Genomic DNA, 23,617 nt, shown 5'->3' with positions numbered 1-23,617 from the left:
CCTGGGACAGGGCGGAGTCCCGGCGGCCGCGGGCGTTGGGCTGTGCGGGGAAGTGGGACTCGTTAGGTTCGTTCCGGACTCGGCGTCCCATGGCCCAGGGGTCTCGCTCCGGTGGCTTTCTGCCTTCGCTCGCCACCGTGCCGCCGCTTTGGTCACAACCTAAAGGCGCTGTGGAAGAGCAGTGGGAGACAAGGCAGGCGGGCGCTCTCGGCGGGGACTTTCGTGGCTGGCCGCGGCTGCCGGTTGCCGGGAGCATTCCCTGCCTGAACCCACGGCCCGGCGGAGCTCGGGGAGCGCAGCCGTGGTGGGCTGCGCCGGCGCCAGCAGACGCAGGAGAGCACAGCGAGGCGGGCGCTGCAGACTGGTGGCAGGAGCCGGCAGCCGGCCGCCCCATTCCTCCCGCGCTGCAGCGTCTCCGGGCCGTGTTGCTGCGGCTGCATCGTGAGCGGGAGCAGCTCCTTAAAGCCCGGGACTGCGCCTGCCACCTACAGACGGCCGTGCGCCTCCTGAGGATCCTGAGTCCCAGCGCGACGGCCCTTGGCCCCGGCCCCTTGCCTCAGCTGTGCCGCGACCTGCTGCTGCTGCCTTCCCGTGGGGCTGTCCTGCGAAGCGGCCTACGGGAGACTCCGGAGCCGCTACTCCTGGCGCGTCCCGTTGGACTGGCCGCTCAGCGCCTGGATGCTGCCATCGAGATGCAGCTTCGGGCTCTGGGTCGGGAGCCTGCCAGCCCGGGCTTGTCGTCCCAACTTGCTGACGTGCTCTTGGCACTTCCCGCCTACCACCAGCTGATGGGAAAAGCCTTGAGCCAAATTCCGGGGGCAGCGCGCCCTTTCCCACCCCTCCGTGTGCTCCACCTCCTGACGGGGGAGCGGGGTTGCCAGGTGGCTGGTCAGCTAGATGAGGCGCTCAGGGGGTCGGGCTTGCGGGACCACCTCCGAAGTCGGTGCCAGGAGGAGCGGGAGCTGCTGCCCGGGCTGCTGGGGCTGCTGGGGGGTGTGAGTGATTCAGCCAGCAGTGGACTGGGGCTTGGAGGGGCTGGAGCCCTGTGGAGCCAGTACTGGACCCTGCTGTGGGCAGCTTGTGCTCAGAGTCTGGACCTAAGTCTAGGACCCTGGAGGGACCACAGGGCAGCCGCACAACAACTGAGTCAGGCACTGGGTCAGGGTGAGTGATGGGCCTGGGTGGGCATTTAGGAAGACTGGGGTCTCTTTCTTCTCCCTAGCCTCCTCACTCCCCTGCCAACCAGACTGCAAAAGCAGGCCCTTTAGAATGAACACCCCCACCCCACCCCTCCTCCCCACCAGTCAGGCAATAGTATCTGGGCTTTCAAGGCAAAGTCTCATCTTCCACTCAAGTCTTGAGGCTTGGTGGAAGCCTCCCCTCTTCCCCCATCACTGAGTGGGCAGTGTTCTGGAAAAGGGAAGCCTTCTTTTTCAGGCTCCAAGTCATTTCTCCCACTAGCATCCCTGCCTCAGGAGTGTGAGAAGGAGCTGGCTTCTTTGTGTCGCAACCTATTTCATCAGTCCCTTATCTGGAATTGGGACCAAGGTGAGAAGGAAGGGGCATTGGGAGTGACACAACCCCAGATCGCCCCTTCCTTATCAGACCATACCCCTCATCCTCAGGCTTCTGCCAGGCCTTGGGATCTGCTGGTGAAGATCAGAGCAGCCGTCCCTCATCCTCTCATACCACTGAACTTTTGCAACAGCTTTTCCCTCCTCTCTTGGATGCCCTTCAACAACCCAGGTCAGGGCTGCTCCTCTGTCAGCCTCCAGGTGAGACAAAGTACTGGGGATGGAGGAACAGAACAGTTGAAGGTATCCTCTTTATTCTTTCACTCTGTTCTGAAGCCTGCCTCCTCCCAGAGGGGTTCTATGACCCCTCAGATGTTCCATCCTCCTCTCCCCAGATCCTGCACCCCTTGCTTTAGGGCTCTGTACCCTGCAGACCACCTTGCTCTGGTTTTTGGGTAGAACTCAGCAGCATCTGGCAGCATGGGCCCCAGATTCTTTCCTGCTTCTGATCCAGAAGGACTTACCTGTGAGTAGCTGGGGAGTGGGCAGGAGAGGAGCCTGGGCTGGGCTGAAATCTCACTTCCCATTTCTGCCAAAGCCTCTATTGCATGAGGTGGCAGCTCTGTCTAGACTGGCCTCAGAAGAAAGTTTGTCCCTGGAGGTGGAGCAGCAGCTGGGCCTGGAGATCCAGAAGCTAACTGCACAGATCCAGGTGAGAAGAGCAGGGGCGCTGGCAGTGGCAGTTTAAGAGTCTGTTCTATGCCCAGCTTTGGGGTTAGGATGATGGTGGTGTTGATGGTGGTGGGACATCCCAGGGACTTGGAATCTCTAGAGTCTCTGCTGAATTTATCTTTTCTTACTCTGTTCATTTTTTGTTCTCTCTTTCTTTACCTTGTTACTATGGAAAACTTCAAACATATACAAAAATAGAGAGAAGCGTATAATGGACCCCCGTATTCCTACCACTGAGGCTTTAACAGCTATCAACTCCTGGTCAATTCTGTTTCATCTGTATGTCAGGCTCTCATAACAGCCACTAATGATTACTGCCTAGATCCATTATTTCATTAAAGGGTGCAAAGTGGTGATATCCCAAGTCTATCATTTCTTCTTCATTTATTAGTTGAATTATTCCTATAAAGTGAAATTTGCCTTCATTAATTATTTGGTTACTCTGAAGTACATTTGATAGAGAAAAAGCCAGATAAATGATTGAACCTATCCTTCTATTTACTAGCTTTGATATGATGTTTCTCTTTTCTAAATATATAACTTATATATTTTTTTATTAAAGTAATACATGTCCATAGTTTAAAAAGTGAAACAGAATAGTGGTGCCTCTCGGTGGCTAAGTTGGTTGGGGCATCTGACTCTTGACTTCGGATCAGGTCATGATCTCAAGAGCGTGGAGCCTGCTTGAGATTCTCTCTCTCCCTTTGCTCCTCTCCCCACCTTGCGTGTGCACGCGCGCTCTCTCTGTCAAAATTAAAAGAAGTAAAAATTTAAAAAGGTGAAATAGAATATTATTTTAGAAGGGCTTTAATGAAAAAACAATAGCACTTTAACTACCCCCACCCCACCTCTGATTCCTGTTCCACAGTGGTGACCTTCATCTACTCTTGTTTGTCTTCTAGTAGTTTATTTTCTTCTAAATTTATGAATAAAATTATTATACTTCTTTTTAATTTTTCCCCATTTTGCACAGTATCTGTTCCTACTATGGAGGATGTTTCTCCGTCTTTTTGTTTTCTCTCCCTGCCCAAGTTTCTCCTCTGCTCTGAATTATTCTGCCCTGAATAGGGGCGTGGCTACAGAGTTCAGGCTTTGTCCCTCTGCTCCTCTTCTCTCTGCATTCCTTTTATTTATTTATTTTTTAAATGTTTATTTACTCTGGGGAGAGAAAGTGCGACAGAGCATGAGCAGGGGAGGAGCAGAGAGAGAGGGAGACACAGAATCTGAAGCAAGCCCCAGGCTCTGAGCTGTCAGCACAAAGCCCAGTATGGGGCTGGAACTCATGAGCTCTGAGATCATGACTTGAGCTGAAATCAGATGCTTAACTGCCCCTCTCTCTGCATTCCTGTTTGCCCACAGTGCCTTGGTGCTGTGCTTCACTCCCCCCTGCCTCAACGGTTCAGCCCTACTCTACCATCTACATCTGCCTGTTCCACCTCAATTTATTGCTGCCTCCTTCAACTCAACATACCCCAGAGCAGGCTCCTCATGAGGAAGTTGGGACAGTGATAGCCATGGGAACTAGCATGTGATTACATGTAATTACAGAAGCTCCATACAGGGTCTATGTCTCGAGCTGGTGGCTAGACAGCCTCAGAGGAGCGGCAGGGGTTACTGGAGGTGGGGGTGGGCAGTACATAGTTCCTTGGGGAAGTAGTGGGGAGGTGGCCTGACCAAAGCACAAGCTCCCTTTGTGTGTGCATGTGTGTGCATGTGCGTGTATGCATGCATTCAGGCATATACACACTTGTCCAGAGATGGATGGGGGACTGTGGAAGAGAAAGCAGGTTGGCATCAAATTGTGGAGGGCATTGGACACCAGCCCACAAAATTTGGGCTTTGTCTCATGAATGATGGAGAGCCATGGGAAGAGCAGGAGGGGAACAGTGGAGACCGTGATAGAGTCTGATCCAGCTATACTGGTCAGGTTGGGAGATGAGGAGACATAAAAAAAAAGGGTCCAGCTCTTGGTGGTGGTGAGAACAGGGACAGTGTGCTTACTGTGTGAACTAACCATTGTGCAAAGGACTCTGCATGCCTTGTTCGTGTGCCTGTGATTGCACTGTTGGGTGTCTGCTCTGGGCGTTCCACTGCATATGGCACTGGGATGGAAAAGAAGAATCAGACATTGTGAGTTTTCTCCCCACCCAGACTGTAATGTCCCAGACAGAAAGACTATTTCATAGTGTGACCTTGTGTTTCCTCGGAGTGTTGGGTACAGAGAGATTCCTAACAAATGGCAGTTGACAATAGGGTAGTTTCCTTGGTATAAATAAGGAGTAAGCGGTTTTGGTTTTCAGGAGAAGAGAGCAAGAATTTGGATTTAGGGGGGCGCCTGGGTGGCTTAGTCAGTTAAATATCAGATTCTGTGTCTCCCTGCTTCGGATTCTGTGTCTCCCTCTCTGTCTGCCCCTTCCCCACTTGCACTCTGTCTCTCTCTCTCTCTCAAAAATAAATAAGCATTAAAAAAAATTGGATTTAGGATAGGCTATTGTCAGGATATGTACCAGGAGCCACATGGGCTCTACTTCCCCCAATCCAGCCCCCAGGTCCCTTCCTCTCTTCAGGCTTACAAGCATCCAGTTACCTTTTCTTTACAGAGCTGTCACCACATACCCCATTTCTTGGGGTTCCTCTCCAATGGGCTCTTTTTTTTTTTTTTTTTTTTTTTTTTTTTTTTTTTTTTTTTTTTTTTTTAGTTTATTTTCTTTGAGAGAGAGAGAGCAAGCAGAGCAGGGGCAGAGAGAGGGAGAGAGAAAATCCCATGCTGTCAGCACGGAGCCTGACTCAGGGCTCAAACTCAAGAACGGTGAGATCATGACCTGAGCTGAAACCAAGAGTTGGACGCTTAACTGACTGAGCTGCCCAGGTGCCCCAAGAACCCCCCTCCCTTTTTTTCTTTTTTTTTTTTTCTTTTTTTTTTTTTTCTGCCCTCTCCCATTACAAAAACATTACCTATCAAAACACAGAAACCAAACCAGCCCATGGGCCTTTTTTGCTTTATGGGTTACAAAAGTAATGGAAGTAGGTGTAAAAAATATTCAGTTTAAGGACATTCCAAAAGGTCCTGAATCTCAGAAAGTTACAGTGCTTGCTCCTGGTCTGCATATAGTTCCTGCCTTCCTTTCATAGATGGTGGAAGATCATACAATTCCCCCTTTCTTTCTTCAGCCTCTGCCTGTCTGTAGATCCGCAGACCCCTCTCTCTAGCATTTGCTTTTAAACATTGGTAGTGGTGAGGGTTTCTCCCCCTTTTTTCCTATTAATGTTCCTATAGAGTAAAATTAACCTGGAGGACTTCCAGACTCTGAACCAAGCTGAGAAGAGCAGGGTAATCCTATGGCAATTGTCTATCATCTTTTCTGGGTCCAGGCCTTTAGGAAAATCCAATAAAGCTAGGACATCTTTCCTCAGAATTGCCCAAGCCCATAGAATTATGAATACAATTCTGTTCTGGGGCTTTATGAAAGCCAGGTTAAAAACCTGAGATTCAAAAAAGCATCATAATTTGGCAGTTCTCCAACAGAGAAGCCCCTTTTACTTTCTCCATATCTACACAGCTCCTGCCTGAAGAGTCACTAAGTCTCTTTTTTCAAGAATGTCATAAACAAGCCACACAGGGCTTCGAACTCTACATGCCACAGGGCCGGTACTGGCGGCATCGTCTCTCTCCTGGTAACTCCTCTTCCCAGCATCCCCTTCCAGGGTTCCCAGGGGTAACAGTGTCCTGACTCCTCCAGATCCTGGCTCCACTTCTCTGTCTCCATCCTTGTCCTTGCCTCCCATGTCCCCACAAATCCTAACCATCTTCCCCTAAACGTTCCCTTAGGAGCTCAACAGATCTCCATAGCCTCATACGCTGTCCTTTCTCTTCTCTCATTCCAGAACTGCCCAGCATTCCCAGTGAGTATGCTGGGTTGGTGGTTCGCACTGTACTGGAGCCTGTGCTGCAAGGATTGCAGGGATTGCCGCCCCAAGCCCAGGCCCCTGCCCTTGGCCAAGCACTGACGGCCATCCTGGGTGCCTGGCTTGACCACATCCTCAGGCATGGGATCCGGTTCAGGTGGGGAGAAAAGGAGGCAGTGGCAGAGGGCTGGATGGAACTGGAAAAAGCGAGGGGGTATAGGTGGGGCGGAGCAGTTAGAGAGGCAGTAGAGGCAGGTGGCCACATTGTACCTTGGCCTTCAGCCTGCAGGGGGCGCTGCAGCTCAGACAAGACTTTGGAGTGGTCCGGGAGTTGCTGGAGGAGGAGCAGTGGGGCCTGTCGCCAGAACTTCGCCAGTCTCTGCTCACACTCAACATCTTCCAGAGGCTGGATGGCGCCCTGCTGTGTCTATTCCAGCAGCCCCTGCCCAAGCCTGAAGTCCACAGGAGGCCTCCCTGTTGCTGTGAGTCACTGTTCTCCAACTCCAGGCTCTCCTTGACCTGCCCTTGCTACTTTATGTGCTCCATCCCCCATCCATATCACTAACCTCATATAGTTGTCAAGAGTGGTGGTACCCCTCCTCCTGCCCACTGCCTGTCTTCCATTCCCGCCTTACTAGGTATATGCAATGAGGTCCAGACCATGGAATTGCCCAGCAGCAGCCTCAACAGCTTGGAGAACTTGGAGCCCCCTCTTCGGCCTGGAGCACCCCCAGCCCAGACAGCTCAGCTGCTAAGCACACTATGGGGAGGGGGACCTAGCCCAGAGGCTTACCTGGTGGGAAATCAGCAGGCCTGGCTTGCCCTGAGGCAGCACCAGCGCCCCCGTTGGCACTTGCCTTTTCTTTCATGCCTGGGGACCAGTCCCGAATCCTAAGGAACCTGGGATGCTGAGGCAAAAATTCAGAGCTCCCCATCTCTGGCTGGAAAAGCTCAGCCATTTAGAAGTGCATGTTAAAGAAGCCTACATTGGGAGCCTGAAAGAAAGGATACCTGAGAACCACAAGCTACAAAGAACCTGGACTTAGAAGCTAAGAATCCAAGATCACTCCAGTGCCTGGAGTCCAGAGTAAAGGGCCAAACCACCACAGCCTGGAACCTGGAGGTCAGCATCCTTGGGAGGCTCAGGCCTAGTTCCCCAACAGTGAAGACATCTCAGGGCTAGGCCCTAGAAGGGCTATGGAGTTGGGTCCCTGGGGAAAGGGAAAGAGAAAAAGTGGTAGAAAGCAGAAAGCCTAGATGCCACTTCCTCTTAAGTCCCAGGAGCCAGGCTAAACACACAATTCATCAGGAACCACAGAGGTGGAATAGGCATTTCTACATGTGGATCAGTCCCAAGGGTTGTATTACCCTATACTCCCTGTCTTGTTACTATTCAAAAAAAAAAAATTTTTTTTTAATGTTTATTCAGTTTTGAGAAACAGAGAGCAAGCAGGGGTGGGGCAGAAAGAGAGGGAGACACAGAATCGGAAGCAGGCTCCAGGCTCCGAGCTGTCAGCACGGGGCCTGACGTGGGGCTCAAACTCACGAACTGTGAGATCAGGACCGGAGCCAAAGTCAGACGTGCTGACCCACCCAGGGGCCCCTTCTATTTTAAGTCACTGAATATTAGGCTAAAGGTCCTTCACGTTTAAACTTTGTTTACTCAGAGTTCCATGCGTTTGATCTTCAGTTACTTGAGGAGGCTTTACCTCCCTGGTAGCTGTATAATCCCTGCCATGGCAGTGTCCTCACCAAAGGGACCAGCGCTTGACATGGTGTTAACCTAGATCTGGCACAGCAACATACGGAAAGGGAAAGACCGCAAAAGACGGACTAGTTATCGTAGCCAAGTGCAAGGCTTTTGCATTATTTATTGTTTTCGCCGTGGTACAAGAGGACTATTAATGATAGGTATTTACTGACTGCTTACTTTGGGGCCCTCCATACCCTGTATCGAAACCACCTCCCCGCTGGCCTTCCTCCTCTTGGAGTGGGGAGCCCAGGGCCCCAAGCACCCGGAACGCTAGCTCGGCTACTGGAGAATCAGAGACCCCCACCCTGAAGAAGCCGGGGGCAGGGAGGGGAGAGCGGCCGTAGCGGGCACTTCCGCCCGCACGAGGCCTTCCGGTGCGGAGGTCACCATGGCGGCGTCCTTGGCTCGGCTCGGGCTCCGGTCTGTGAAGCAGGTTCGGGTTCAATTCTGCCCCTTCGAGAAGAATGTGGAGTCGACAAGGTACTAGGAAGTGGGGACGGGAAGGGGCGCGCCTTCCTCCCGCTGGGGGTCTAGGGGGTCTAGCCCTCTCGGCCGGACGCTCAAGCTGTTTTCCCACCGTAGGACCTTCCTCCAGGCGGTGAGCAGCGAGAAGGTCCGTTCCACCAATCTCAACTGCTCGGTGATTGTGGACGTGAGGCACGACGGCTCCGAGCCCTGCGTGGACGTGCTGTTCGGTGGGCTGGGGTGGGGAGGCGGGCGGAAGGGGCGCCAGGCAGCCCGCGCGTCCTCAGTCCGGGGCTCGCCGCCCTCGCCGTGCCTGACTCGTTTGTTTCTTCCCCAGGAGACGGGCATCGCCTGATTATGCGCGGTACCCACCTCACCGCCCAGGAAATGCTCACAGCCTTCGCCTCCCACATCCAGACTAGGACTGCGGCGGGGAGCGGGGACAAGCCAGGCGCTGGTACCGGGCGCTGACAGTGCAGAAGAGATCAACAAGCAGATTTTAGCTTGGGATTGTTAGGACACTTACCTAAGAGTTTGAGAGACTTCGTCACTCGAATCACCATCTGGAGGGCCATGGAGCGCCAAAAAGAAAAAAAGAGCGAGCCCTGTGACTACTGATCCAACCAACGTTTCTGAAACGAGACATGATTGGAGAGGGATCTGCACAAACTTGAATTTATTTCATTTTCTTACCATCACTCCCTGCTTAACCCTTTTGAATATGGCTTTTCCCACCACTCACTCAAGGTACCTCTTGCTCTTATTAGCCAAATCCAGTGCTGTTTTTCTCGGTCCTCATAGTTCCATGTCAGTAGCATCTGCCACTTTTAATTCACTCCCTTGTGGAAGTTCTCTTCCTCATGGGTTTTTTTTTTCTTTTAACCATAACATTGTACTCTCATCCTTCATTTTCTTCTGTATGTCTGAGCATTTCATCCTGTCATAACTTGAACTCTGGGGTTAAATCCTACATTTCTGTTTGGCTCTAATCTCAACGACTGTGCTATGGGCAGGTTACCTACTACCGATTTCCTCCAAACCCCACCAAACTCTGTGTCCAAAATAGAATTGATAATCTTACATATACATATACTTTCCTCTCCCCCTGACTTCTCCATTCCTTCATCTGCTTCATCTTCTCAGCCACCTGGGCTGGAAACCGCAGCATTATCTCTGCTTCTGTCCTCTCTCTTTCCCTGCGTATCCAGTTAGTAAATTCAAAATATTCTTTTTTAAACAAAAGCTTCTGAAATGTTTTCTCCATTCCCATTCACTTTCCTGTATCATTGTATTCTCCCACCCAATCTCCTTTTTTTCTGACCGTTTTTGCTGCTGCTTACTTTTATCTTTCAAAGCACATCACTGTTTTTATGTCTCACTACTTGTTTCACACAGTGCCCAATGCGTTTTTCATACTGGGTTACCAACTCATTAGAATGGATCATGAAATCGATTTAGAGGGTTAAATCAGCCTTTCAAAAACAAAGTAAAATAGAATAAAAAGTATCAGAGTGCATGGCATGGAGAATGGGAAGTACTCTTTTAAGAAATTTAAGTTTTCAGCATAATCATGAATATATATATAAAACATGAAGTATGTTTATGTGTGCATATCTGCAGGTACTTGGTTGCAGAATAGAATTGTTTCTTATCACGGGTTGTAGGAAAAGATGGTTGATGGCTACTGGTTTAGAGAACTTCAGAATCCTTAGACAATCAAGGATCTCTAGACACTGGCTGCTGTGTACTTTGCCAAATACATTTTCCATGACTTTGCTATAGCATTACTACACTGCTTCTCTGCTTGAAAGGGTGCTATCTTCAAGGGCTGTTTTTTTCCCCTCCCCCTTTAAAAAAGAAACTACCAAAAACCTACCAGGAGGCAGTATGGTGTAGTAAAGAGCCAGAATTCCTAAGGTTGAAATCTTAGCTTTGCCCCTAAGTAGTTCTGTGACTGTGGAAAAATTACTTAGTCTCTCAGTTCCTGTTTCCTCATTAGTAAAATTGGGATAGTAGTACCTATCTTCTAGGACTGTTGAGAGGATTAAATGAGTTGCTATTGTAAGTGCCTAAAACATTACCCGGAGCATATGTGTTATCTAAGAGGCCTTATGCTATAGCCAAAAGGATACTGACAGCCTAGATTTGAGTTCCCCAGCTCAGTGGCTAGCTGGCTCTTCTGTCTGGTGAGACTTTACCTCTCTCCTCATCTGTAAAAATGGGCATGGTTCAGACATTGTTGTAAACATAGATTGAATGCTGGCACTGTGAACTTGAGGTTGGGGCTGTTTTTTCTGTGTCCCCAGCACTTTGCATAGTGCCTGATACATAGTGTGCAATTAACATTTGTCGAGTTTACAAATATTTACCATCTACCGTGTGCGATTAGTACTGTAACTGTGATTAGTACTGGGATACAAAGATGAATAATGAAACCCAGGTATGTAATAAGTGCTACAGTAGACATGTGAATTAGATGCAATGGTAGCAAGGAAGAGAAAGACATGAGTGACCATTAGGTTTGGTCAGAAGGTGATTGTTGAAAGAGCAAAAAGTCTACCAGTGGAGGGTAGTGCCAGATACCATATTATAGCAAAATTGAAAGCGGATATATGTAGCATAAAGTACTAGCTTTATATAATGAGTTTGGATGGGAGGTGTGATAGTAGCTAGAGTAGCATAATGATGTCAAGTAGGGTGTTTTAAAGGATGATAGGAACTTGTACTTTGTGAAAATACCTTTTAAAAAGTTTTTTTAGTGTTTGAGAGAGAGACAGAGTGTGAGCAGGGGAGGGTCAGAGAGAGACAGAGACATAGAATCGGAAGCAGGCTCCAAGCTCTGAGCTGTCAGCACAGAGCATGATGCAGGGCTCAAACCCAGGAACCCTGAGATCATGACCTGAGCAGATGTCAGGAGTTTAACTGACCGAGCTACCCAGGTGCCCCTATGAAAACACCTTTTATGCTAAGGTGCAAATATTGCCTCCTTCCTACAGCCTTTCCTGACCTGAATATAAGCTATCCTTCTCCTAAGCTGCTTCACTTCCTGGTTTGTAGAAAAGCGGGGGAAATGCATTCTCAAAGTGCATGCACCACCATTCTGGTCCTATTAGGATTCATCTAGATAAGGAATCCTGGACTGAGTGGATATCTGATTTGTCTAAAGTTACAGGTCGCTTGAAGACTGCTGGAACAGGGCCCCTGGATGCCTCAGTTGGATGTGTCCCACTTCGGCTCTGGTCATGATCTCACAGTTCCGGAGTTCAAGCCCCACATCCAGCTCTGTGCTGACAGCTCAGAGCCTGGCACCTGCTTCTGATTCTGTGTCTCCCTCTCTCTGCCCCTTTGTCTCTCATGCTCTCTCTCTCTCTCTCTCAAAAGTAAACAAACATTTAAAAAAAAAAAAAATTTCCCGCTTCCTTTTGGGTCCACTCCAGCACACTCCAGTTAAGTTGGAAAGAAGGCATGAGCGTGGGCAAAACGATCCAGTCTGTTTTAGATACACTTCGGCTCTATGCTAGCCACTTCCTGGCTCTGTGGCCGGGGCCAAGTTACTTGAATTTTCTAGGCCACAGTTTTCAGCCACCTGCCTGGGGCGGGTTAGGGGGCGGTTAAATGTCAACCACTCGGGATGGCGTCTCAGGTTGTTAATATATAGTCATTTGAAAAACAAAACAAAAAAAAGCCAACGTGAGATTACTTGTATCTACTAGCCTGTGAAATCCGCAAGGACGCCAAAGAAACGTTAACCCAGGGTACAGCTAGCCCTAAACCACGCGGGTGACGGCGGTTCCGGACTTTGAGACTTCTAATCTGACGTGGCGGGGCGGGACTTCCGGCGGGAGACGGAAACGGAGCGAGAGGCGCGGACCGGCAGGCGCGGGTGACAGGTCTGTGGTCTCCGGGCGCAGCGCGGAAGCCGGGGAAGCAAGGCAGGACCTGGGCTCCATTGCCGCCTCTCCGAGCACTGCGACGCCGACGTCCGTGCCAGGATGGCTCGGGGCGAGCGGCGGCGCCGTGGAACCCCGGCAGAAGGAGCGCGGATAGCTGAAAGGGTGGTTCGGGGCGGCCCCGCACGACGGGGCGGCGCGCCCCGTGGCGCTGTCGGGAGAGCGGCTCTGGGCGTTGTGGTCCTGTCTCTGGCCCTGGGCCTGTCAGGATTCTGGCTGCTGGCGTGGCACCGTGCGCGGCGGGCGGTCACACTGCACTCCGCGCCCTCGGCACTGCCTCCCGACTCTTCCAGCCCCGCCGTGGCCCCGGACCTCTTCTGGGGCACCTACCGCCCTCACGTCTACTTCGGCATGAAGACTCGCAGTCCGAAGCCGCTCCTCACCGGTAACTGGGCCTCGGTGCGGGAGGGCAAGCAAGCGGACTCTTAATCTGGGCGCCCCAGCTTCACGCCAGAACAACAGTGGGGAGGGATGGTTCAGAGTTATGAGGATGAATGATCGTGAAGTTCTCGGAGACCCAGAGGGACAGGTCCCCTGCTCTCTCTTTGACTTACGTGGCCATTCTACCCCCCAGGACTGATGTGGGCGCAGCAAGGCGCCACCGCAGGGACCCCTAAGCTCAGGCACACGTGTGAGCAGGGGGACGGCGTGGGTCCCTATGGCTGGGAGTTCCACGACGGTCTCTCCTTCGGGCGGCAACACATCCAGGATGGGGCCCTAAGACTCACGACTGAGTTCGTCAAGAGGCCTGGGGGTCAGCACGGAGGGGACTGGAGCTGGAGAGTGACTGTAGAGCCTCAGGTCAGGGCCTCAGGACACCCTTCCCCCAGCCCAGACTCCCTCCACCTTTTCTTTGCTGCCAGCAAACTCAGTATGTTGTGAAGGTTAACAGCAGGGGCTCTGAATCTGGCTGCCTGCCTTAAACACTTGCCTGTATAGACCATCTCTATTTACTATCCATAATCTGTGGTTTCTGTGTCTGCAAAATGGAGATACAAATAGCACTTTACTCATAGGATTGTAGGAATAAAAGAAAATGATGTGTAGAGTTCTTAGCACAGTACGCAACACAAAAACACTGTTTCCCAGAGAACCCTGTGCAAATCTCTATACCTCATCTCACTAGGTACTTACGCTCATTGACCCTCAACGCTGCAGATGTATGTTTACCATGTTGCTCCTGCATGGCGTCCCTTTGAGTAAGGCTGTATTTTCAGGAGAGACTACTAATCTAATGCTATGTTTTTCTGTCCTCCTTGGTCACACAGGCCTCGGATACCTCTGCCCTGCCTTTGGTGTCCCTGTTCTTCTATGTGGTGACAGATGGCAAGGAAGTCCTAGTACCAGAAGTTGGGGCCAAAGGGCAGTTGAAGTTCATCAGTGGACACTCCAGTGAACTTGGTGACTTCCGCTTTACACTTATGCCACCAACCCATCCAGGGGATACTGCTCCCAAGTATAGCAGGTAACGGGGAAGAGAGTGTGGGGTGATGGTAGGGATGGTACGGATGCTGACTTAGCCTGATATCTATCTCCCCCACTCTACCTTCTTTCCACCAGTTAGTTCCCTTCTCACCAGGCTCCAAGTCCCCTGCATTGCCAAGACCCTCCCATCTTGACTCTCCTGATCACCTCTTATTTCTCTTCATAATCCCCACCATTTTCTCCTGAGTAATATTTCCAATTTATCTTCTTCCCTTCAAGCTACAATGTCTTCTGGTCCTCCAACCCAGGACTTCCCTTGCTCACAGAGATGGTGAAGAGTCGCCTAAGAAGCTGGTTTCAGCATCGGCCCCCAGGGGCTTCCCCTGAACGCTACCTCGGCTTGCCAGGATCTCTGAAGTGGGAGGACAGAGGCCCAAGTGGGCAAGGACAGGGACAAGGGCAATTCTTGATACAACAGGTGACACTGAAGGTCCCCTTTTCTGTGGAGTTGGTGTTTGAATCGGGCAGTGCCCGGGCAGGAGAAAGACAAGCCCTGGCACAGTTGGCAGGCAGCCTGCTCACCCAGGCCCTGGAGAGCCATGCTGAAGCCTTTAGAGAGCGCTTTGAGAAGACCTTTCAGCTGAAGAAGAAGGGGCTGAGCTCTGAGGAGCAGGTTTTGGGTCAGGCTGCCCTCAGTGGCCTCCTTGGTGGAATTGGCTACTTCTATGGACAGGGTCTGGTGTTGGCAGACATGGGGGTTGAGGGGTCTGAGCAGAAGGTGGACCCAGCTCTCTTTCCACCTGTCCCTCTTTTCACAGCAGTGCCCTCCCGATCATTCTTCCCACGAGGCTTCCTCTGGGATGAGGGCTTTCACCAGCTGGTGGTACAGCGGTGGGATCCCCGCCTTACCCGGGAAGCCCTAGGCCACTGGTTGGGGCTGCTCAATGCTGATGGCTGGATTGGACGAGAGCAGGTACTGGGAGATGAGGCCCGAGCCCGGGTGCCCCCAGAATTCCTGGTGCAACGGGCAGCCCATGCCAACCCCCCAACCCTGCTTTTGCCTGTAGCCCACATGCTAGAGGGTGGTGACCCTGCTGACTTTGCCTTCCTCCGCAGGGCCTTCCCCCGTCTGCATGCCTGGTTCTCCTGGCTCTACAAGAGCCAGGCAGGGCCAGTGCCACTATCTTACCGCTGGCGGGGCCGGGACCCCGCTTTGCCAACCCTGTTGAACCCTAAGACACTGCCTTCAGGGCTGGATGACTATCCCCGAGCTTCACACCCCTCAGCCAGTGAGCGGCACCTTGACCTGCGGTGCTGGGTGGCACTGGGTGCCCGTGTGCTGGTGCGGCTGGCAGAACAGCTGGGAGAGGCTGAGGCGGCTGCAGAGCTGGGCCCACTGGCTGCCTCACTGGAGGCAGAGGAGAGCCTGGATGAGCTGCACTGGGCCCCAGAGCTAGGAGTCTTTGCAGACTTTGGGAACCACACAAAAGCAGTGCAGCTGAAGCCTCGGCCCCCCCAGGGGCTGGTGCGGGTAGTGGGCCGGCCCCACCCTCGCTTACAGTATGTGGATGCCTTGGGCTACGTCAGTCTTTTTCCCATGCTGCTGCGGCTGCTGGACCCCAACTCATCCCGCCTTGGGCCCCTGCTGGATGTTCTAGCTGACAGCCGCCATCTCTGGAGCCCCTTTGGTTTGCGCTCCCTCGCAGCCTCCAGCCCCTTTTATGGCCAGCGCAATTCAGAGCATGATCCTCCCTACTGGCGGGGTGCTGTGTGGCTCAATGTTAACTACCTAGCCTTAGGGGCTCTCTACCACTATGGTCATCTGGAGGGTCCCCACCGGGCCCGGGCTGCCAAGCTCCACAGTGAGCTCCGTGCCAATGTGGTAGGCAATGTGTGGCGGCAGTACCAGGCCACAGGTTTCCTTTGGGAGCAGTATAGTGACCGGGATGGGAGGGGTATGGGCTGCCGCCCTTTCCAAGGCTGGACCAGCCTTGTCCTACTGGCCATGGCTGAAGACTACTGAAGGGGGAGGGTGAGAGGGGAGCCAGGCCCCCACTCTGGACTAAAGGGACCAGGTCCCTAGCTTCTGCCCCCAGCCCTCAGATACTAGCGCTTCAAACTTTCCTCAGCTCATCTCAGGTGTGTCCTTACTGTCATCCCACATAGCCCCGGGGTGAATGTGAATTCAGAGTTTATTTTTCTAAATAAATTGGAAAACCATGCCAAACTCCATTGCTTTTGCCAATTTTGCCTCACCAAGAAGTCTTAGCTCAGTCCAGACCTTAGAGCTGCCTGCTTTTCTTCAGAGGAGGTTGGGAAACGTGGCTATTACCTGTCCCCTCAAATCCAGTCAGGTCAAGTGCGATGCAGAAGTTCAGCACCAGTCCACCCAAATTCACAAGCAGCTGGTTCACATCTCTTTAATGAGATCAAAGGCTTCTGTGTATGTTTTAGGGGGTAGAGCTAGCACAGTCCCCCAAACACAGCCACTCTCCTCAGGATTCCACCCCTTTCAGGCAGATTCGAGGAGGCAGGGAAAGGCCAAGGAGAACTCAGAGGAGTTGGGGCCAGGGCTGTTTCTGGTGGGCCAGTAATCCACCCACCCTCCCAAAACTGATTATGGGATGTCCCCTTCACTGGAAGCTAGCCCCACAGGAGAGACCTGGGGCACAGGATCAAGGGGCAGCACACAAGGGTCCTCCAAATCTGGTGGAGTGGCACTAGCCCTAGCTTCCTTGATTGGCTCGCCCTCACTGGAGTCAGGACAAGGGCAGAGCTCAATACCTGAGTCACCAGTCAGGCGTCGATAACGGCAGGATGGGGGCGTGGGGGCGGGGCTCACCCCTGCCCCAGGCTCATCCTCTTGATGAGGGGGGGCACTCTGGTGGGAGGAAACACCTTCCACATTTGTTCCCTCGCAGTGGGTAGGGCAGCTAGAAGCAGAGGAGCAGCAGGTACGTTCACTGGAAGCAGTCAAGGGGCAGCCTGAGGCTGCAGTGTAAGGAGGCGGTGGTGTGCCAGGGCGGTGAACCACATCCTCGTAGGCAGGGGGTTTGAAGGCGCTGAGAAGGCCTGCAGGAAAGAATGGTATGGTCGGTGGGGCAACCAGCAGTGGGGTAGTAGTAGTATCTTTGCTATTAGGTAAAGTGTGCTTTGAAATATCTGAAAAGGGAATGTGGGGATGATTCAGGGTTCTGGGTTGGGAGGGGCCGCTGGTAGTGAGCCCAGAGCCTCAAGCCACTCACGAAGGTCAAGCAGTGAACCGGAAGGGACAGGGCCAGCCCCATGGCATGCCCCATGGTAGGCCAACAAGTTGATCTCACGCTGCCGCTGCTGTTGCTGCAGCCGGAGTTTAGCTCGTCGATGACGGAAGGCGCAACAGCAGCTAAAGAGGATGAGGACAGTCCAGAGCAGCCAGAACCCTGCAAGGGGTGAGGGAGGGTCTTAGATACCTCCCACGCAGAGAAAGGTCCATGAAGACTGGAATTTTGAGGCCCAAGGGCAGGTGGGCAGAGGGACCCGAGAATAGCCCCCTTGGAGACTCACACCAGAGCTCATAGTAGTAGGTGCAGCAGCCTGTCTCCCCGCAGCAGTGACCACTCTCACAGAGGTAGGGCTGGTTGTTCACTCCTGGGCACAGCTCTCGAAGCTGGGAGCAAGGAGGCACTTAGAACCAAGGGAGATTCCAGCCCCAGGCACTGTCCACCCCCACCCCGCTGCATGCACGGACACAGTCCCACCCTGTGAACAAGCTGAGCTCAGAGACCTATGGGGAGGGGAAGAGTGGTGGAGAGAGGAGTGTTCAAATGTCAGAAGGGCTGTCGACGTGAAGGCCCATGAACGCATTTGGAATAGCAAGTATCTATCTAGAGAACTAAATGCACAGTGTGGACATACAAAGAGGCAGATTTCAGTTCTGCATATAGGAGACCTCTCACACTCAGACTGGCTCCCCAGGGTGTTTTCTGTGAACAGAGTGTCTGGGCAGAAGCCAGAGGGCAGTCTGAGCCATCTCAAAGTCTCAGACAATAGGTAAGGGGTTTAAGGTAATTTCCAATGTTAAGATGCTTTCATTATCCTCCTGGGGCCTGCCTCCCCACCCCCAAGCTGGGTCTTTCCACCCTTGGGTCTCAGGCTTCCTAGGGTATAGGAAGGGCCATATGAGACCCAGAGCAATGCTCCCAACCAGATGGGACTGCTGTGGATGATAAACGATGGCATCCAGGGCGTGAGTCTGGGTTCCAGCTCTTCTCCAAATTGCTCCCTCAAGAGAAGACGCTGCCCGACTCTGTTGTGACAACAGGCACACAGAAAAACATCACAAATAACTGTTGCAAGACAGAGGGAGCTTCCTGGGCCTCACTATGCCTCTGGTCACTGGAGAGCCACTGCAAGCTTCCACTGCAGCCATGGGATGGGGTCTAAGAAGCTGCAGGCAAAGTCAACTGCATCTACGTTACAAAGTTTAGACAAAGAGTAGAAGGGACATGTTTAGGAACTTCACAGTACCTTTGGCTACGTGAGTTCCTCCCCAACCCCGCAAAAGGAAGGGACAAGGAAAGGGAAAAGAGAAATAAATGGCTGTCGTGATAGGCTTTTGGAACAGTTGGGATACCTGCTGTTGCGGCACCCGAAGTGCCCCCCAGGCTTCCTCGCTGCCGTTCCCGCTGCTGGCCTGAGCCATGCCTCCACCTACAGCCCCCTGTAGACCACAGCCTCCTCTATTGCCAGGCGCCCCGCCCCTGCCACCTCTGCCATGGTCCCTGCCCGGCCCATCTTCTCTGCCGCCACCATCACTCCGCGGCCGGAGCTTCCATCCGGGGAGAGCGGTGCCAACTAGGACCCAGATTGCTCGGTCCTACCAATCAGCAACGCCCGCCGGCGGGCGGGCCAATAGCAACGGACCAGAGGTTTCTCCCAGTGACCAATCTACAGCAGTGCCTCTGCCACTCTCCCAGACAACAAGAGCTTACACAGACAAAGAGTGGGGTAAGGTTCGACCCACGGCCCTGACTGACAGCGACAATAGCCAATATGGACAACAGAACGGGCTCTGCGTTATCAACCAATGAACAGCCGCCCAGAAAAGCAAAGTTTCTGCTGATTGGCTTGAGCGCTATTTTCGGGATGACGCCGACGGCCCGACCAAGCCAGGTAACTCCGATGAAGAGGCGGGGGAGGGGGGGTCCCAAAAGTCCGCCCAAGTTTGGGGGGCAGATCGGTCAGTCTTCTTTAGGCCTAGTGGTCGTTTCCCGGGGCTTGATGCAACCTCCCGTGAGGGCATCGTGTGTGCGGGGAATTGACCTGTCCATACCCCATTCCCCCAATTCTGTACAAGTTGAGGCACCGGATGAAATTTAATAGGGTGGGGAAAATAATGAAAATGGGGGCAGGGGAGAGGGCGCAGAGTCCGGGTTAAGTAAGGGCCTTAAGTAGCCAAAAGGGGAGATCCGGGGCCCTCGGGCCCTCCAAGCCGCATCTGCAGGTTGATACGGTAGCACTGAAGGCTGCAGAGTGCCTGGCCCGTGCGGGAGCAGGCGTAGCGGCGCGGGTGAGGGCAGCCCGGGACAGAGCATCGAGGAGGAGGGCCAGATGGGGATGGCCGCTGAGACACTGGCGCGGGGGCGGGAACGCCGGGTGGGAAGGAAAGGGTGGAACCCTGTGCCCCGCTGCTGTAGCGCACCATGGGGGCTGGGGCCACGGCCCGCCCGCCCCGCCGCTCGCCCCTCGCTGCCCCTCGGCCTCCCCGTCCGCTGGGCGCCGCAGTCTTAGTGAGGCGCTCAATAGTCTGGTTCTTGTGCTCCTCCGCCCGCCGAGCCGCCTGCAGCCGTCTCTTCCTCGCCCTCTCCTCGCGCTTCAGCAGCATCTCCTCGGTGAGTGCCGGGGCAGGGCAGCCCCCAGCCACGGGCAGTGGCAGCATCGGAGAAGGCTGACTCCGCGCCTTCTGGAGCAGAGCTCGCTGGGGAGAGACAGACCGAGGGGTGTCAGAGAGAGGAGTTCTGAACAAACGAAGGCAGGGAAAGCAGTGTCTTTGAGGAGTGCTGGACTTGAGAGAAGAAGTGGAATGAGCACCTCTCCAGGTGCCTTTTAATACTGCCTCCTCCCAGATCCCCAGACTTTCGTCTTTCAACCCTTGACTCTCAAGAAAAGCATTAGTAATATTTCCTGCCTGCCCCCAAACTTTGTTTACCACCTCTCCAGGGTGTTTTTGTTTTGTTTTGTTGCTGTTTTAAATCTTTTTATCTCAGTGGAGAGCATCAATTGGATAACTGCTCAAGCCCAAAACTCAGGGTTACCCTTGACTCCTTTGCTACCCCTTCCCTGACTCCTAACAGGTGTCTATTTCCAAAATAGATCCAGAATCCATCTGATTTCCTCCTTCTCCACAATTTCGCCTTGGTTCAAGCCACCACCCCATCTTTCACCTGATTCCTACAGCTTCCTGGCAGATGTTGCTTCTACTCCTTACCTCCAGGAAGAAGCCAACGTAATCTACCAAAATATAAATCAAATGTATCACTTTCCTGCAAACAATACTTTCATGGCTTAGTCACACTTATTTTTCTCCTTGACCAGTACTAGGCATGTTCCACTCTCAGGGTCTTTGCACCTGCTGGTCTCTGCCTGAAAAGCTCCCCTGGTATTGGAAATGTAGTTTCTTCAGAGAGGTCTTCCCTGACTACACTATCTAACATTTCTTCTCCACCACTTTCTATTTCATCACCCTATCTTTGTTATAAACCGTGCTCTTCAAAATTATTTATTCACTTACCCCTCTCCCCCCAACACACACACACGCGCGCGCGCGCACACACACGAATACCACTCCATGAGAACAGAAACCTTTTCTGTCTTTTTTTCACCATCGATATCCCCACTGCCTAGTAACATTCTTGGGACATGAGAAATTCTCAATATATGTTTAGCAAGTGAATAAAGAATGAACCGACTTACCTGTCGAGCAGTGAGCAGCCTTTCGTTGATCTCCTTCTTGAGATCTCCATTGTCATCCAGCTCTCCCTTTTCCAGGGCATCCAGCCACCTCTGTTCCTCCTCTTCCTCTTGACCCCCTAAGCCCCCCGACAGGTCCCGAAGTGGGGAGGGGGACAGATTACTGTCTTCATCTGGAAAGCAAAGTTGGAAAGCTAAAAGTAAAATTGTTCAGATGGGGAACCCTAATTTAGCCAAGTTAATACTGGGACACTCAAAATTCTCACCATCCTCATAACCAACCCTCCTCCTTTAATCAGGTATAATGAGAAACCCAGTTTCCCCACCTCCAGATCCTTCTCACCCAGCCAGGCACGGTACTGCTCAAGGGGGACTCCTTCCATAGGTTCCTCTTCATTGTCCACAACCATAAGGGGAGAGGGTGATCGAGGACCTTCAGGTATCACAGTGAAAGTAGGAACACTGCAGAAAAGCAACCACTGTGTAAGCTGAGCAGTTGTCTCCTCCTGCTTGGTAGCTTTTTCCAGTCCTCCCCTGCACCCTCTTGGGTTCTCGCTACCTTAACCTCAGCCCTGAAGTCAGTGTCCATTCTCTTCTATTGGAAAGCCCAGAGAGCTTCTTCTCCCTCTGCTTGCTCCTAAAGTTCCTCAAGTAAAACCTTGGCTTTCTTGGCCTCACCTCTTGGTGCCCAGGACCTGCCCACCCAGCTTGATTTTGAGTTTAAGCTGGGGCTTGGCAGGTGACGGCTGCGTCGGCCCAGCCTCCTCTTCCTGATGGTGTTTCTTCTTGTGTTTTTTCTTGTGCTTCTTGTGCTTTTTCTTGTGCACTCCATGGCCGTGGGCACCCGCCAGACTCAATTCCAGTGCTTCCCCTGCGTAAGGAAAGCCTGTCAACAGTGGACCACAACAGCCGGGCAGGGAAAGCCTTGAAGAACCCAATACCCCCGAAGGGGCCTACTCTTCCCGCGGTACACGCTGTTACCATAACAACAACTCCGCCTTTCTCCTTCCCACCTGTGGCTAAGTACCCCGGAGGCTCGGAAGAGCAAAAAAAGGGACTCCTTTTCTGAGAACGCCTAACTTGCTTTACCGACCCGCGCCTACCCGGTTCAGGGGCTTCCATAGCCCCAGAGGTGCTCCCGCGCCGCCACAGCTTGCTCATAGGGTCCTGCAAGGAAAGGGGACTGAAAAAGATAGGAACACATGCTTAATTGCCTTTTCCGCCCCGCGGAAGAACTGACTCCCGCAAAATAACAAGCTACTTCCGGTGCGTAACAACCATGCTTGTGCGGGGCACGCTCGGAGGCTAAAATCCTCCCTGAGAAACAATGAAACGTCTAACGAAAGTTCCGGACCTCTGAGGCTGGGACAGCTTAAAAGGGCACGGCTTTGCCTTCGCTTCGCCTCCTCAAGCTCGGTTCCGGGACTCAGGGCGGGCGATTCAATTATTATTGTACCTAAACGTGGAAAGCGTGTACTCTGGACCAAATTCGGTGCTTAGGCTATGAGGATACAAAGATGAACATGAACAATTTCCCCTGCTTTTGAGGAGCTCACAGCGCACTGGAGGAGTACGTAAGAAACTATACTGCCGGTAAATGGCAGAAGTATTTAATAGGATAGGTACCCTAGGAGCAGAGCAAACTGTATTTAAGCCTACATTCTCATCAGTAGAGAAATGATGAATGAATTATGGTGCACCTATACAATCTGGAACACTTTATTGCCAACAAAAGTTAAGAGTGATAAGTAACTGATAACATTGACATGGAATTTAGATCCTAATGGGTAATAGCACTGGAGACGATCTAAGTGTCCCTCTAACGAAACACCAAAGTAATTTGGTGTATGGACTTGGCACATCCATACAATGGACAGCTATGCTGCTATTCAAAGGAATGAGGCCTCTGAATGCTCCCAAGAAACTAGTGACATCAATTCTGATAGGTGACTAAGAGGAACAAGGGTGAAGGGAGACTTATTTTTCAAAATATACACTTTTGTGCCTTTTTAACTTTGTATAAAATATGTGTCTATTTTACCTAATAAAAATGAAGAACATGGGGTGCCTGGCTGGCTCAGTCGGTTAAGCGACAGACTTCAGCTAACTAAGGTCGTGATTGTATGGTTCATGACTTTGAGCCCCATATCAGGCTCTCTGCTGTCAGTGCAGAGTCTGCTTCAGATCCTCTGTCTCCCTCTCTCTGCCCCTTCCTCCCCCCTCCCAAAAATAAGTAAACATTAATTTTTTTAAATAAAAAATAGTTTTTAAAAAGAACAACAAAGTAGATCTGTATGTGCTGATATATGAAATAAGAAAGGTGAGTTTCAATATGATGTGATTGCATTTAAAAACTGTAATATTGGGGCGCCTGGGTGGCGCAGTCGGTTAAGCGTCCGACTTCAGCCAGGTCACGATCTCGCGGTCCGTGAGTTCGAGCCCCGCGTCGGGCTCTGGGCTGATGGCTCGGAGCCTGGAGCCTGTTTCCGACTCTGTGTCTCCCTCTCTCTCTGCCCCTCCCCCGTTCATGCTCTGTCTCTCTCTGTCCCCAAAAAATAAATAAATGTTGAAAAAAAATTTTTTTTAAAAAATAAAAACTGTAATATGCTTCTATATACATAGAAAAAAAATGAGGAATGCATACTACACCTTAATTGTGGTTATCTTTAGAAGTTGGGGTTGGGGGGGGGGGGCGCGCCTGGGTGGCGCAGTCGGTTAAGCGTCCGACTTCAGCCAGGTCACGATCTCGCGGTCTGTGAGTTCGAGCCCGGCGTCAGGCTCTGGGCTGATGGCTCAGAGCCTGGAGCCTGTTTCCGGTTCTGTGTCTCCCTCTCTCTCTGCCCATCCCCCGTTCATACTCTGTCTCTCTCTGTCCCAAAAATAAAATAAAGGTTGAAAAAAAAAAAAAAGAAGTTGGAGTT

General features: G+C 52.1%; 5 protein-coding genes and 1 long non-coding RNA gene across 13 annotated transcripts; 3 read left to right on the top strand and 3 right to left on the bottom strand.

Moving 5' to 3' along the window:
* Positions 1–89: 89 nt before the first annotated feature.
* Positions 90–8,002, top strand: CCDC142 (coiled-coil domain containing 142). 7 transcript variants are annotated; one of them, XM_019827455.3, is made up of 9 exons: positions 90–1,164; positions 1,462–1,548; positions 1,626–1,775; positions 1,910–2,040; positions 2,113–2,226; positions 5,807–5,921; positions 6,132–6,309; positions 6,435–6,634; positions 6,791–8,002. In XM_019827455.3, exons 1-9 carry the CDS (start codon positions 90–92, stop codon positions 7,045–7,047), a joined length of 2,307 nt encoding a protein of 768 aa, XP_019683014.1. In that variant the 3' UTR covers positions 7,048–8,002. The 7 variants fall into 7 exon arrangements, with proteins under 7 accessions (XP_019683014.1, XP_006930276.2, XP_044910368.1 ...); XM_006930214.5 differs by having other exon boundaries at positions 1,626–1,817; XM_045054433.1 differs by having other exon boundaries at positions 1,910–2,226.
* LOC111559837 lies at positions 7,987–8,623 on the bottom strand. Its single transcript, XR_006595676.1, has 2 exons — positions 8,483–8,623; positions 7,987–8,358 (listed from the first exon to the last, which is right to left on the bottom strand). It is a non-coding gene; the product is annotated as an uncharacterized LOC111559837 (long non-coding RNA).
* Positions 8,252–9,886, top strand: MRPL53 (mitochondrial ribosomal protein L53). Its single transcript, XM_003984146.6, has 3 exons — positions 8,252–8,385; positions 8,488–8,600; positions 8,708–9,886. Exons 1-3 carry the CDS (start codon positions 8,294–8,296, stop codon positions 8,839–8,841), a joined length of 339 nt encoding a protein of 112 aa, XP_003984195.2. The 5' UTR covers positions 8,252–8,293; the 3' UTR covers positions 8,842–9,886.
* MOGS (mannosyl-oligosaccharide glucosidase) lies at positions 8,979–15,977 on the top strand. The gene is made up of 5 exons (XM_003984145.5): positions 8,979–9,117; positions 12,084–12,705; positions 12,895–13,121; positions 13,589–13,785; positions 14,025–15,977. The coding sequence occupies exons 2-5, from the start codon at positions 12,363–12,365 to the stop codon at positions 15,766–15,768; spliced, it is 2,511 nt and encodes an 836-aa protein (XP_003984194.2). The 5' UTR covers positions 8,979–9,117; positions 12,084–12,362; the 3' UTR covers positions 15,769–15,977.
* Positions 15,978–16,149: 172 nt separating this feature from the next.
* Positions 16,150–18,881, bottom strand: WBP1 (WW domain binding protein 1). 2 transcript variants are annotated; one of them, XM_019827454.3, is made up of 5 exons: positions 18,361–18,881; positions 17,932–18,033; positions 17,292–17,394; positions 16,991–17,167; positions 16,150–16,817 (listed from the first exon to the last, which is right to left on the bottom strand). In XM_019827454.3, the coding sequence occupies exons 1-5, from the start codon at positions 18,427–18,429 to the stop codon at positions 16,363–16,365; spliced, it is 906 nt and encodes a 301-aa protein (XP_019683013.1). In that variant the 5' UTR covers positions 18,430–18,881; the 3' UTR covers positions 16,150–16,362. The 2 variants fall into 2 exon arrangements, with proteins under 2 accessions (XP_019683013.1, XP_003984193.1); XM_003984144.5 differs by lacking the exon at positions 17,932–18,033 and having other exon boundaries at positions 18,361–18,876.
* A 202-nt stretch (positions 18,882–19,083) lies between these two features.
* On the bottom strand, positions 19,084–22,664 carry INO80B (INO80 complex subunit B). Its single transcript, XM_011281213.3, has 5 exons — positions 21,800–22,664; positions 21,375–21,567; positions 21,040–21,158; positions 20,700–20,869; positions 19,084–19,704 (listed from the first exon to the last, which is right to left on the bottom strand). The coding sequence occupies exons 1-5, from the start codon at positions 21,855–21,857 to the stop codon at positions 19,174–19,176; spliced, it is 1,071 nt and encodes a 356-aa protein (XP_011279515.1). The 5' UTR covers positions 21,858–22,664; the 3' UTR covers positions 19,084–19,173.
* Positions 22,665–23,617: the final 953 nt, after the last annotated feature.

The sequence above is a fragment of the Felis catus genome, chromosome A3 (assembly GCF_018350175.1).
Source record: "Felis catus isolate Fca126 chromosome A3, F.catus_Fca126_mat1.0, whole genome shotgun sequence".
In the NCBI taxonomy this organism is placed as follows: domain Eukaryota; kingdom Metazoa; phylum Chordata; class Mammalia; order Carnivora; family Felidae; genus Felis; species Felis catus.
This window is presented reverse-complemented; position numbering and strand designations above follow the sequence as displayed.

What these genes read in the sequence shown, in the direction of transcription:
- CCDC142 (XM_045054432.1), top strand. Translation starts at nt 90, where the DNA reads ATGGCCCAGGGGTCTCGCTCCGGTGGCTTTCTGCCTTCGCTCGCCACC. An exon ending in AGGCATGGGATCCGGTTCAG is followed by an intron (nt 6,310 to 6,434) that starts GTGGGGAGAAAA and finishes CTTGGCCTTCAG; the next exon opens with CCTGCAGGGGGCGCTGCAGC. An exon ending in CAGGAGGCCTCCCTGTTGCT is followed by an intron (nt 6,635 to 6,790) that starts GTGAGTCACTGT and finishes CCGCCTTACTAG; the next exon opens with GTATATGCAATGAGGTCCAG.
- MRPL53 (XM_003984146.6), top strand. Translation starts at nt 8,294, where the DNA reads ATGGCGGCGTCCTTGGCTCGGCTCGGGCTCCGGTCTGTGAAGCAGGTT. An exon ending in AAGAATGTGGAGTCGACAAG is followed by an intron (nt 8,386 to 8,487) that starts GTACTAGGAAGT and finishes TTCCCACCGTAG; the next exon opens with GACCTTCCTCCAGGCGGTGA. An exon ending in CTGCGTGGACGTGCTGTTCG is followed by an intron (nt 8,601 to 8,707) that starts GTGGGCTGGGGT and finishes TTTCTTCCCCAG; the next exon opens with GAGACGGGCATCGCCTGATT.
- WBP1 (XM_019827454.3), bottom strand. Translation starts at nt 18,429, where the DNA reads ATGGCTCAGGCCAGCAGCGGGAACGGCAGCGAGGAAGCCTGGGGGGCA. An exon ending in ATCCACAGCAGTCCCATCTG is followed by an intron (nt 17,395 to 17,931) that starts GTTGGGAGCATT and finishes CCTTGCTCCCAG; the next exon opens with CTTCGAGAGCTGTGCCCAGG. An exon ending in CGGTTCACTGCTTGACCTTC is followed by an intron (nt 16,818 to 16,990) that starts GTGAGTGGCTTG and finishes TCTTTCCTGCAG; the next exon opens with GCCTTCTCAGCGCCTTCAAA.
- MOGS (XM_003984145.5), top strand. Translation starts at nt 12,363, where the DNA reads ATGGCTCGGGGCGAGCGGCGGCGCCGTGGAACCCCGGCAGAAGGAGCG. An exon ending in GAGTGACTGTAGAGCCTCAG is followed by an intron (nt 13,122 to 13,588) that starts GTCAGGGCCTCA and finishes TTGGTCACACAG; the next exon opens with GCCTCGGATACCTCTGCCCT. An exon ending in ACTGCTCCCAAGTATAGCAG is followed by an intron (nt 13,786 to 14,024) that starts GTAACGGGGAAG and finishes CTTCCCTTCAAG; the next exon opens with CTACAATGTCTTCTGGTCCT.
- INO80B (XM_011281213.3), bottom strand. Translation starts at nt 21,857, where the DNA reads ATGAGCAAGCTGTGGCGGCGCGGGAGCACCTCTGGGGCTATGGAAGCC. An exon ending in CAGGTCCTGGGCACCAAGAG is followed by an intron (nt 21,159 to 21,374) that starts GTGAGGCCAAGA and finishes GCTTTTCTGCAG; the next exon opens with TGTTCCTACTTTCACTGTGA. An exon ending in GGCTGCTCACTGCTCGACAG is followed by an intron (nt 19,705 to 20,699) that starts GTAAGTCGGTTC and finishes GTCTCTCCCCAG; the next exon opens with CGAGCTCTGCTCCAGAAGGC.